Source organism: Cynocephalus volans, chromosome 11, assembly GCF_027409185.1.
Source record: "Cynocephalus volans isolate mCynVol1 chromosome 11, mCynVol1.pri, whole genome shotgun sequence".
In the NCBI taxonomy this organism is placed as follows: Eukaryota; Metazoa; Chordata; class Mammalia; order Dermoptera; family Cynocephalidae; genus Cynocephalus; species Cynocephalus volans.
Genome location: NC_084470.1, coordinates 30,280,207 through 30,292,692, shown reverse-complemented (window position 1 = coordinate 30,292,692; position 12,486 = coordinate 30,280,207). Strand labels below are relative to the sequence as shown.

General features: G+C 36.1%; 1 protein-coding gene across 10 annotated transcripts in view; it reads left to right on the top strand.

Annotated features, from left to right (window-relative positions):
* The window catches only part of TBC1D5 (TBC1 domain family member 5), a 539,520-nt gene that overhangs the window by 459,312 nt on the left and 67,722 nt on the right, over positions 1-12,486 (top strand). For 9 of the 10 annotated variants that reach the window (XM_063113715.1, XM_063113719.1, XM_063113711.1 and 6 more), the window contains 2 exons: positions 2,414-2,682; positions 6,857-6,922. In XM_063113715.1, the coding sequence (XP_062969785.1) occupies positions 2,414-2,682; positions 6,857-6,922 (335 nt within the window). The remainder of the gene's footprint in view (positions 1-2,413; positions 2,683-6,856; positions 6,923-12,486) is intronic. The other variant, XM_063113718.1, reaches the window with a different exon arrangement.

Here is a 12,486-nt window from a genome sequence, read left to right as displayed (position 1 = left end):
ATTCTCTTGATAATGCTCTAGCAGTTTCTTAGTACTTTTATCAACATATAAATTTTACAACTGGCAATATGGGAATTTGACTAGTACATTTTTGTGTATAAAAAAGGGTAACAACATTATAACTTCATATCTGTGAATTATGAATCTTGACTTGCAAACAAGCAAATGGAACAAAACTTCAATATCATAACAGCTCTTCTTTCTGCTACCGCTCACAAGAAATGGGAATGTATGTAGGTTGCTGAGTGGAATATAATGCCAGAGGTGAATGCCTACTTAATTCAGAATTTATGAGTTCTTTTCATTTCGTTCATTCTTTATTCTCGATAAAATGTATTCATGCCTTCTGTGTTGTAGTATCTGTAAACTGAAATGCTCTACTTCATTAGGAAGCAGCTGAAAACTGGAAACAAGTGGTGTATAATCACTATTAGCCTTCTTTCCATTAGGAAATGTTTTTAATAATTTTTGTAAGGGCATTAAATAGATCAATTATTTAAAGGTGAAATGATGCAAAAGGAACCATTTGTGTTTTTTTTTTTTTCACAGTTCATTGAGTTATAAATGAATAGATCTTTCTTTTATGAAGCTGATTTTAGGTTTTGAATTTGATTTGTCCTACCTCCAAAGCAATGTAAATCTTCAATACCTAGCCCATAACATCAGCTAGTACTATTAAAGAAAACATTATGGAAGGAAGAAGCATAGTGTTCTTTCCTTTTTTTATAGAACTATGGGTCAGTTCTATTTTAGGGCAATATCTGGCAATGCCACAGATATGGCTGTCACATGAAAAGTAGAAATACTATGTAAGTGCTGCCAGCTGGGTCTGGGAGAAGAAGATGATAGTAAAATTTAAATTAACTAAAATCAGATAAGTGGATCTCTCAAACTTGATTTTCAGTTTCCCATTTTATGAAAAATGGACAAAACGTGAGCAAAGATTTGGGCAATAAAAATACAAACCAGTACGGTTGTGGAGTTGGACTACCTTCTACAACTAAAGTAATTTGTAATCATAACTGGATTTCAAGACAATAGTCCTGAGAAACTGTAAGATTATGAATCCTCAGGGAAGTAATTGTTTCTTTAACAAATGTTTACTTGGTACCCTTTATTTGCCAGATACATTTATAACACAGGTGCTGGCAAACCATGGAAGCCAAGAAAGTGTATGATAGGGAGAGGAACGGTTAAGGTATTTGATAGCTGCTGAGAGGTAGAGTAAAATAAGAAGGAACTTTTGGATCTGCATAACAAAAGTCATTGGTATCCTCAAGGAGTGGTTTTAGGGCAATGGCGAAGAGGCCTCAACCAGAGCTAAGTGGACCAAAGCAAAAGTAGCATGTTAAGATACCTTGAAAAAAACATGTAAGTAGGGCAAGAAATGGAGTGATTACTAGAGAGTAACAAGGGTTCAAAGGAGAAGTTAGAATGCACACGTACACGCTGACTGTGGTTGTATACTAACGGGAATGATACAGTAGAGGAGAAGATGATGCGGGAGAGAGGGTGCAGGCGCAACAATCTCAAAAGGTCAGAAGAAGGGGGATTCAGAGGAGCCAGGGACTCTTCTACTGTAACAGGTGAAAAGACTTAGACTATTGGAAGACACAGCTACCATTTAATATTTATGAAGCATCGATGATGTGCTAGGTAATGGCAATAGAGCAGTTAAAAAAAGAGACAAAAATCTTTGCTCTCATGAAACTTGTATCAGAATGGGGATTGGAGGAGGTAGACAAATGATAACCAAATAAGTGAAATATATAGTATGTCGGATGATGGGTCCCTCAGGCAGGAGGTGAGAGTGGACTGCAAGTTTAATGAACTGGACACTTGACATAACTTTTACAGATTTAGTTCCTTCTCAGGCACATTTATTTTTAAAAATTAGGTTAAATTTGGCCAAATACCCATGTTCCAGGGCTGTGAGAAATCTACTCTCAGCCTTATTTCACAGGTGCTTTCTTCTGTGAACGTCGCAGGACTTGCCCAGCCCTGAAACTCCCCTTTATAGTCCACACCACAGATTTTAAGCCTATATTTATTTGTGTGATTATTTGATTAATATATTTCTTCGCTACTATACTAGAAGCTCCAGGAGGGGAACTATGTCTGTTTTAGGTAATTGTATGCCTAGAGCTTACTACAATGTTGGCACATAATAGACCCTATTTTTTGAATGAAAAGTAATGACTGTTTTACAGAAGCTACATTTTTAATAATCTCGTTATTTTATTATTTTATTCTTCTGTGTTCACTTTAAGTTTTCACTTCTCACTTTATATAGCTGATCTAGTAAATGGTCTTTTTTGAAGCGGACAGGGTACGTTTTTGTACCAATGGAGTGTGTGAAATAGTCATCCTCTAATTTAAGTAATGTCTCTCCACTTTTTTTTTTCTTTTACAGGAACAATGCCAAAGGTGCTCCCCTGAATATAAATAAGGTCTCTAATAGCCTGATTAATTTTGGAAGAAAGTTGATTTCCCCAGCAGTGGCCCCAGGAGGTGCGGGTGGCCCTGTACCAGGGGGCAACAGCAGTAGCTCCTCCTCTGCTGTAATTCCCACCAGGACCTCAGCAGAGGCCCAGAGGCATCATTTGCAACAACAGCAGCAGCAGCAGCAACAGCAGCAGCGGATGATGAAATCAGAAAGCATGCCAGTGCAATTGAACAAAGGTAGGAAAAAAATACTAGTAAATCCAAAGAAAACACAGTGTAGCCTAGGATTTCCTCATGTACCTGTGAGGAACCAACCTCCCAGAAATAGAAATGGATGCAAAATTTAATTTTTAAAAATCTGTTATATTTCATCCTTAAGTTGAAATATCAGATTCTGTATTGTTCTTAATTATGAACAATTTATGAGGTAATTTGTTAAGGTATTTTTTAAACATTTTTATCCTAGTGTACTTGCATTTTTGTCCTGTGGATGCCCGTACAGTGTGATGGCATGAACTTTCACAGTGCAGAACTTGAGATCAGTTGACTATGTTCTCTGCTAACTTTGTATGGTAATGCTTTTGACTAGAAGAAAATCTGAAATGGGAAGTTCCAGTACCATGGGCTTTACTAGACACAGCAGGAATTTGGCAGTGCATTGCAGTGCTTTGAAGGAAGCATGGCTCCAGGCATGCAGTTTCTCTTCCAGCTGTTTCACCTCTAAGGAATATAAACTAGAATCTTAAGGGGGACAAAAAAGCTAAACAAAATCTCAAGCTGCCAAAATAAGTGTCTGAGATTAAGCACTAAAAGTGAGAACCATAGAATGTTAGAGCACAGGAAACCTGGGAGATCATCCAGTCCACATATTTCATGAGATGAAAGAAGGTACTGCTGTTGGTAGCACTCTTGCTGCTGGGACTCAGGTAAGCTCATTTCTGTTGCAGTGAAAGCCGTTCCAGTGCTTCACCTCCCTCATATTGTATTCATAAGAGAGCCCTTCAGGTTCTTACTCAGAACCTTTATATTCTTATTTTCCACTTCTTTTGAAGAGGTGTAATTATTAGGTCCCCCTACTCATAGCAGATTATGAACAGCTACATTTATTTTTAGTGGTGGGACTCTGCTGACTATACTATAAAAGAAAGTAACATGATGGCAGAAAATCTACAGAAAACTATCCTAAGACCTCACAAAGCATAGCAGTCTGGGGCTATTTAGTGTCAGAGCAAACATCCAGACCAAGCCTCATGTCTTAAAGGGATCCCTTTGTTATATCAGTGTTCATCAGCTAGTGTTGACAATAACAAGAGTGATATTGTCAGTAAGAAGACTTTACACTATGTTCCATATACTCTGTTTAAGAAGATTACTTCCAAAATTATTAAAAATTTCAAGTATTGGCATTTAGGTTGGTAAACTTAAGTTAAATGGACTTTATTCCCCAATTATGCAAAATAATGAGTATTATTCAATATTGAGTGTGTGTGCATGTGCGTGTGTGCCTGTGTTCCTCCATTGGTTACATCGAGTTGTCTATCTTTTCTATATATCTTTGCCTATATGAAATATTAGACTATATAATGAGTATTTAGATTTCCATTAGAATATTTAATTTACCTTACATGAGAATATCTCATTTAAAGTTATATTATTTTCTTTTTAATGTAGAGCTGTCACACATGATTTAAAGAAAAGGAGACTTCAAGTCACTAACATGTTTTAGATGTATTTTAATGCCAGGAGACATGCCCACTTCCAAAATGGAAATGAATGTTATTTTATATATTTCTTAATTGTACTGTTTTATTGTTCTAAACAAATATGATTTCAATATTGCTTTGATAACAAGCTGTAGTCAGTTGTAATTCTAACTGATGGCAGGCAAATGAGTCAGAGAATCTCTTAATGCTGTAGCTTAAATTTTCTGAGGAACCAAGCCAAATGACTGTAGAAATATAAAGTTGTGTCTCTAAGGAAATGTCAAGTATTAATATCACAGTAAGTGAGAAAGGAAGTGATGGAAATGGAACAATTGATGAAAACTAAGTTCCCAGTTATAAGGAGACAACAGAGCACTTAAGCAAAGTATTTGGAACATGAGTATCACTAGGGCATTTCATAACTGATCCCTGTGCTGAAAGAAAGTGGCCTTGTTCGGCAACTCTTCTATATTTTTATTTCTGGTTTGTTCTTCCAAAAGTCAGTCAACCAAAAAAGCTTATCTTCGTCCATATTAAAGATAAATATCCCTGCTAATGCCCCTCCATATATAAAGGTTTCAGTAAAACAAAGGGCAAAGAGAACACTTTATAGAAGCAGAAGAGTTTGATGCTCTTTCTTTATTTACCCATTGATGAACCCTAAGCGACACCCTGAAGCTCTCTGACCCTCTGTTTCCTCACCCTGAAACAAGGGTTTGGACTGATCCCTAGGGAGTCTCCCAGCTCTAAAAATCTATGGTTCTTTTGCTGAAAGATAATATTTATCAACTCTATAGTAAAAATACTTCTCCAACATTGGTTCTTTATGCCGGTATTTCCCATAAGTATTCTGCTGTGCTGTTACACCAACAAATCTGTAAGTGTGTCACCTGGTCCCAGAGATTAGTGAACACAATATTTAGACTGTCAGGAAGCTTGTGTTGAGAAATGACTTCTAACTATCTCAGAACAGAGCCATCTACCTAGGTGCCTTTGAGGAAAGATAATGTAATAGCCTTTTTAGTGTACTCTGCTGGAAAACGTGAAAGTTGTTTTGAAAAAACAGTTGTTTATGAAAAAGAAAATGCTATGGTTCTTATAGGTTAGTTAACTCTCAATTATTTGTGCTTAGGGGAATAGTCATAAACCCAAACTCATGCATGTGTTGCTTGAAATATGTTCTGTAGTTTTGTTGAGGGTGGGATAGTGAAGGAAAATAGAAGCAGCACAGATGTTCCCTATAATTTTCTTGTTGATATTTAATATTAAAATGAGTTTCCAGTCTTAAATATACATTAATAGGTGATCCAGAAGCAGCAGAGTAAAATTGGTAGCAGGCATAGAATTGAAACTCTCCTTCAAATACACACAAAGTAGGCACACCATTTTTCAGTGAATTTAGAGTTAACTATATTATGAAAATTCAGGACCTGACTATTTCTGCTAAAAGCTATTCATCACTTATTTGGGGTATGTTACTATTTATAGATTTTATTTCAGTTAGAGGAAAATGTAAATGTGTATACTGTTAATTAATGGGAATGATATAATTACAACCCAACAATTTCCAGATGAGCTGGCCATGTTGTAAACCATAATTGTAGCAAGTGGTCAGGACACTGAGTATATGTTATTTAATTCAAAAATTGGGGGGGGGGGGTTGGGGGGTTTTTTGTTTTTTTTTTACTGCTGTATATATTATATAAAAGCTAAAGGGGAAGCAAGTCTACTCATCATAAATTATCATACATAGATAATATGGTGCCTTTTAAAAACACTTGTTTAGTTTATTAATCTCAAAATAGCATAGGCCTTCAGATGGTGATATATCCAGAGGATTATTTTGTTGAAAGTGACTATGATCAATGTTGAACTTTGTCATCCAGGAATGAAATCAAAGAACCAAAAAGTCTTCGTTGTAAATTTAGTGCACCTCTAGTTCTTCACAGGATTTCCTGTTGTGCTCCTTTTCCTTTCTTTCCTGTGTTCTTCAGATGCACTCTTTATTTCTTCCTATTTCCTTTGACTATATTTTTTTATTGCTTTTTGAATTTGAATACTTTTTATTTTAAGCATTTACTACGGGTCCAATTTGTAAATGAAATCTTGCCTATATCAAGTTAAGGGTTCACAGATTTATTTTTATATGTTGACATTTATAAGTATGGTAACTTATGAAGCCTTTCCATTACTTAATGTGAAATTAAAATTTATTTAGGTCTTTATTTTATCTCTGAAGTAGGTTTCAAGTTTAGTTAAAAATAAATTTTGTCTGATATGGGAGGAAATCAGTTTCAAAAGAATGCCTATTTCTTAATAAATGACATAACTTTTGGATATAAAATTTTTTTCAAAAGGAAAAAATATATTTTATGAATATTTGTAGCATCATGAAATCTGCTCAGCAAAATCTTTTGATTGCTTAAGTTTTCTATATTCTAAATTAGTATGAATAATTGTTTTCCTAAGGAAAAACAAAGAAAAACTTGTTTTCCTAAAAGGTAAATAAACAAACTTCTTAGGAAACACTCTTTTAAAAAGTTATTTTCCTTAAAAACATTTTTTATTGATCTTTCTAAGCTTGTGCTGTATTTTCTGTTGTACTATATTTTTAATAATTTGATAAGAGTATTACAACACTGAATATGCAATAAAAGTTGATTATTTCCTTTTTATGAAATCTAATTATTTTTTCTTATGAAATCCAGGCGATATAGTTACAGGAAGCGATGCTCAGGTTTCTGTTCCTGTCCAGACTCTAATTGACCTCCAAGGTACAGTTACCGTAGCAATGTAGTGTCTCTCTCCCTACAGTATTATCATTGCCCACTTCAAAACTCCATTCTTCCTTTTGCGCACCCTCCATTCATACTGTTTATCAGTTCACTACCACTGTTCAGCCACTGAGTGGCACTGTTGTTTAGAACAAAAGTCCCCTCTCGTGTTGTACCTTGGTGATGCCAAATCTGGTTATGATGTGGGTTTTCTATTAATTGTGTACAAGCTTCTTTCCTTGCATAATATGATTCGCCCTATATTTTGTGGTTATTTTAACACTACACTTTATGTGACAGCTCATACCAAGGTATTCTTTTTGTTGCATTGGTGTTCTGTGACAGAAGTTGACAAATTAGTTCTGAGATTAGACAATTTATATGCTATGATTAGGCAGAGGTAGATATTTTACCTAAAAGAATCACAACGTGATTTTGAAACGTTTTTAAGTACAGCCATTGCATTAAGAATTACATTAACACAATCTATGGTGTGGCAAATCTCCATGCACAGTAACTGGCACTGGTTTAAAATAAAGAGAACATTTTAATATCATATCCATTTGTTCAAAATATAGAAAAACAGAGTTTATTTAAGAAATACAAAAAAGTGGTAATCCATATTCAACAACTCCTGTGGAATTTTAAAACATATAAATATTTAAAGTTGCCACATTAATCTTTTATTGTGCAATCTTTTAGATGAAATATGCCATAGAGAGCATTTCTGTGTTAAATGGAAGCCTAGATTAACTTTAAGAATCTTCAATTCAAATTCAGACTAATGATAGCAGTATTAATTTAAATTTATATCATGTTTTCCTTAATTTAAAATATCCACATAGTATATAGTCATGCTAGTAAGTAGTAGTAGTAGTAGTAAAATACTGTTTTAATAATGATATGTCCTCATAATATCCATGTTTTTAAATAAATTAACAGAAGAAAATGGATTGTGATTAAGAGATGATTGATATATTGGCTTGCCAAAAAAAAAAAAAAAACCCACACTACAGCAATAGAGCAATGTGCTCTCACTTCTATATACACTTCTGTGTTTCATAGGTTAAGTTTCTGGCTGTATTGTGGTAATTAAACCAGATGACCTTTAGGTGCTTTTCTTACTCTGGAATTTCATGAAGAACTGTTTATTCTTCTTAGTGTCTGTTAAGTGATCTATATAATAAAAGGGTTTGGTAGCATGGGCAATAAAAAAGGCAGGTAATCTCCACATAATTTCTCTTTAGCCTTGTCAATTATTGAACTTAGATGAAGACTAATGTGATAATCTGATATGGTGAGAATTCAGAGGACTGAAATTTGTTTCCTAAAATTAACCCTGCAGACAACTTTTGAACAAGTGTTTTGTTATCCCACAGTTAATTGCTGCAGAGTAGGTCTTTGGCTTCTCTGCAAGACATGGGCTATGGAGCCCAATTTATACCTATGAAAAGAGAAAGCGGAGGGTTGGCTTGCTTATTCTGACTTCTGCTTCTATGCTATTGCTCAGTCCATTTTTTCTTACAGATCAGAGCCACATTAGCAATGCTACTTTTTAAATAAAACTTTGAAGAAGGTTATATCATTTTGTTCAAATAACTTGTGTTATGTAAACAGAATCATCTCATTCATTTATTCAACAAGTATTTATTGAGTGCCTACTATGTGCCAAACTCTGTTTTCATTGGCCCCTTGGCTTTCCCTACAGCTTTACTGGGTTGGTTGGCCATTACCTTTGCTTTGGATGACCCAGTCAAGCCTACGCAATCAGGAACCAACTCTTTCTCTGGATACCCTGTTCAGAATTTTCTCTGTCTCCCACACTCTGACAGAGATTATGTCAGACTGATGAGGAAGGTTCCAGCTGCTTTTTAAGATATGAGTCGCAAATAAATAGCTTTCAATCTATGATGATGATTCTGACGATGAGACAGTGAGATGACACTTGCCCTGATAGGAAGTTACTTTGTGTTTTCTGCAACATACTTCCTAAAGAGTGCCAAGAAGCAAGGGGAAGTAGAAGTAACCAAAATATTGGTGGCAACGGAAAATTTTCTGTCTATGCTAAGTAGGGTCAGGAATATTAGAAGTTGAAGAATTTCATCAGAGGTACCAAACCTACTTTAGTCCCCTAAATAATATTTCAGTAGTAGAAGTTTTTTTTAATTTCAGGGAAATAAAACTATTATTTAGACTTTCCCTAGTGTCTTTTTTCAAAGTAATGAAATAAATTTCAAGAAATGAAGTAAATATCAGTGGTTTCAATGGTTCCTTGATTATATAGTCCTTTTTTTTAAAATGAGATTTCGTATCTGTATCTGCCTTTTAACACACAGTAGTTATATGGGTTTTAACTTTTTAGGGAAAAACTGAATATAAAGTAAGATGTCACTATTTAGGTCAATAAGTAATTTTTAGAAAACTATTGAAAAGTTTCATTTTATATCTTGCAGTATAGGTTGCAATCACACACACACACACACACACACACACACACACACACAAAATGGTATGGCAGAATTTGTTTTTCAAAGACTTAACTCAATAGATTTCTTCAAAATTAGTTTTGGAAATTGCATACCTACCCCCAGAAACCTTTGTCAAGAGATACTTAGGAATTTATACATAAATCAGAAAGCTTTAAAACATAGGCATATATACACAACACACACATATTATTTTCAAAGAAAATTAAGAATTTATAACAACAGAGGTATTTAAGTATTATATAGTGGACCATTAGGAAGGATATTTAGATTTCTTTACTAATTGCCAGAGGCATCTTTAAAATTTATACTTGTATGTATTTATGTTATGAATATGAATACGTGCACATATACACACAGAAATATCATTATAACACTTTTCAGAGTGTTTTTAAATGTAAAAGGGGGGGAGGTCAAAAATCTCCCTGCCTGGGTAACCACTGTTTATATTCTCAAGGTAAGACTAAAACACATATAACATTAGATAATCCCAATTAATTAAATGTATTAAATGAAAAATGGGGGGGGGCTTCATTTTCTTCTTCCACCTATTTCTGCCAGTCCTTTTCCCCAAGAGTAATAATCATTGTTTAATTTCTTGTGATTCCTTCCAGGAAAAAAAAAATAATAATTTGAGGAGTAATGTGGAAGTCACATTAATGTGATAAGAGCTCACTTGTCTGGAGTTACCTTCCCCTCTGGACTGTCAAGAAGAAAGCACTAACAGAAATGTCCCAGTGCAGATGACAAGAAGCAAATTGGTAGGACAAAGAAAAGAAGGTCATGTCAACTAGAGTAGGACAGAGTAATGACAAGAAAAAGAAACATCTACTCAAAACAGTGAGGGAAGAGACCGAAAAATCGAAAAATGATCCTTGTGGATGGCACTATATTGACCACTTCTGGTTGTTGTTGGGAAATGTTAGTCCTGGAGCAGAACAAATAGCTCCATTATGTTCAGCACAATCACTTTGAGGCACAGAAATATGTACGTAATATTAGCCAGAAAATTATCTAGAAAATGCATTTGTATGGAATACTTATTCTGAAAGACATTGAATAAATGAGTTGTTTTTGGACTGAGAACAAGGTCAGAGTTTGGCCTTTACTTTCAAAGGCCTCATTACACTTTTCTTTTATCTAATTTTGGGTCATATTTGCTGCAGCGCACTTGGCACAGCCCTTATTTAGGGAAGCAAGGTGGTGCAGCTTTGCCCAGCACAGGCTCTGGAGCCGGGCCTAGGTTTGAGTTCTGGCTCTATCGCTACCTTGCTGGGTGACCTGGGGAGGTTACTGAACCTGTTATTTGTAAAGAAAGAATGACAGCAGCTACTTCAAGGGTGGTTATAGGATGTTATCACAGCACTTGTCCCATAGTGAGGGCTTTTGGGTGCTGCTTGCTCATAGTGGTGATGGTGGTGATTGTAGCACCATTATGTGTTTTCCTGAAACACCTCTCTGGTCTTCAGAATCAAATTATAAAGGAGCCCCCTCAACACTTCTATCTTTTCTTAATTATTACTTCTGATATTCTAAAAACACATGTTTGCATACCCAGTCCAAGAGTTCTCGACTTCTATTGTCAGGCTAGAGCACATCTATTTCAGGGGTTTCACGTACAATCTGCTTCCATTCACTCTCTCGTGGCACAAAGATATGTCTTTAATGAGTAGACATCAGCCTTCTTGTTCTCTGTCACTCAAGTCTGTGAGGTAACAAACTGTAACTAGATAGGGGCCAGATGCCTCTTGCTTTCTCCTGGTCACTGTATATAGTAAAATTAAGGTGATCCCCTTTCTGTGGCCACAGCACTAGGCTTTTCCCTTTCTGCTCTTCTGGGATGTGCCTTCCCACCAAGAGCCCCTCCAAACTTCCTAGTCTCCTGATAATTTGCCTTTGGGTGTCCAGTGTCCAACACCCTTAGCTGATCTCAGGTCTATTGGGGTTCTGCCTGTCCATTTAGGAATACACTCAGCCCGTGTTCTTATTTCTCATTAATGAGAGAAGAGCCATGAAAATATTATTCATGGGACATAGTAAGAGCTTAATGAATATTATTTCCCCATCCTCTTTCCTTCCCTCCCAGCCTTTTTGTAGTCAGAGCTTCTTACTGATGCCTGTGAAGCTCATGCAGTCAGCTTGGGCTCTTAACAGATAACCTCCACTGATGTGGAGCACAATGGGACACAGTATTTTACTGAGTGTTTCAGAGAGAGAAAGAGAATGAGAGATACAATATACCTAGACATACCCAAGGGTAGTCCAAACAATACCTTTGTGAAATTTAGAGAAAAAGATAACTCTTCTGTGCAGATACAGCTCATAGCAGGGCACATGACTTTGACAAGCAGTACTTTGCCTAGATTTCAGTGCCTCTGCCAGGCATTCTTCTGTGGGGCACGTATGGTGGTCCTATGCCTAGAGTCAGTTAACTGAAGTCTGGGAGATCACTGAAAAGTGCAGCCAGTGTCCCATCTGGAGAACAGTCCCACTAAGAGAGGGCCTGCAGTCTGTAACCCAGAGTACTACGTATTAAACTACCTGCTCTAGATTTGGAAGTTACCACTGTGCTTTCCACTCACTATACATCATTTACATCTACTGAGAGCATATGCGAGGCACCTCACTAAACCTTTTACATTATCTGCTTAGAACTCACAGCAATATGGAGATGAGAACTGTGGCTTATGGAGGGTCAATGACTTGTTCAAGGCCACATAATATCAACTGAGCTCAGACTTGAACCTAGGTGTGTCTGACCCACCAGGTGTTGGCTTCAAAAATTCTGCCTTGTAGACATCTCTCAAATCTACTACCACAGCCTTAGTTTAAGCCCTTATAATCTCTTGCCTGGGCCAATGCAACAGATGCCTCTCTCAGCGAAGTTCTTGTAATCCTCGTGCTACTTTCCTGCTTGAAATCTGTAGTAACTCCCATCATCTACCAGTAAGTTAAAGACCATACCCCTTAACATGAGAACAAGGAGCTCTTCTTGATCTGGTTGACTCTACTGTTACAGCCTCTTCTCTCTGTCCTCCCCTTCCCCTTCCCAGGGCTAGATGAGCAAGAAAGACTAAG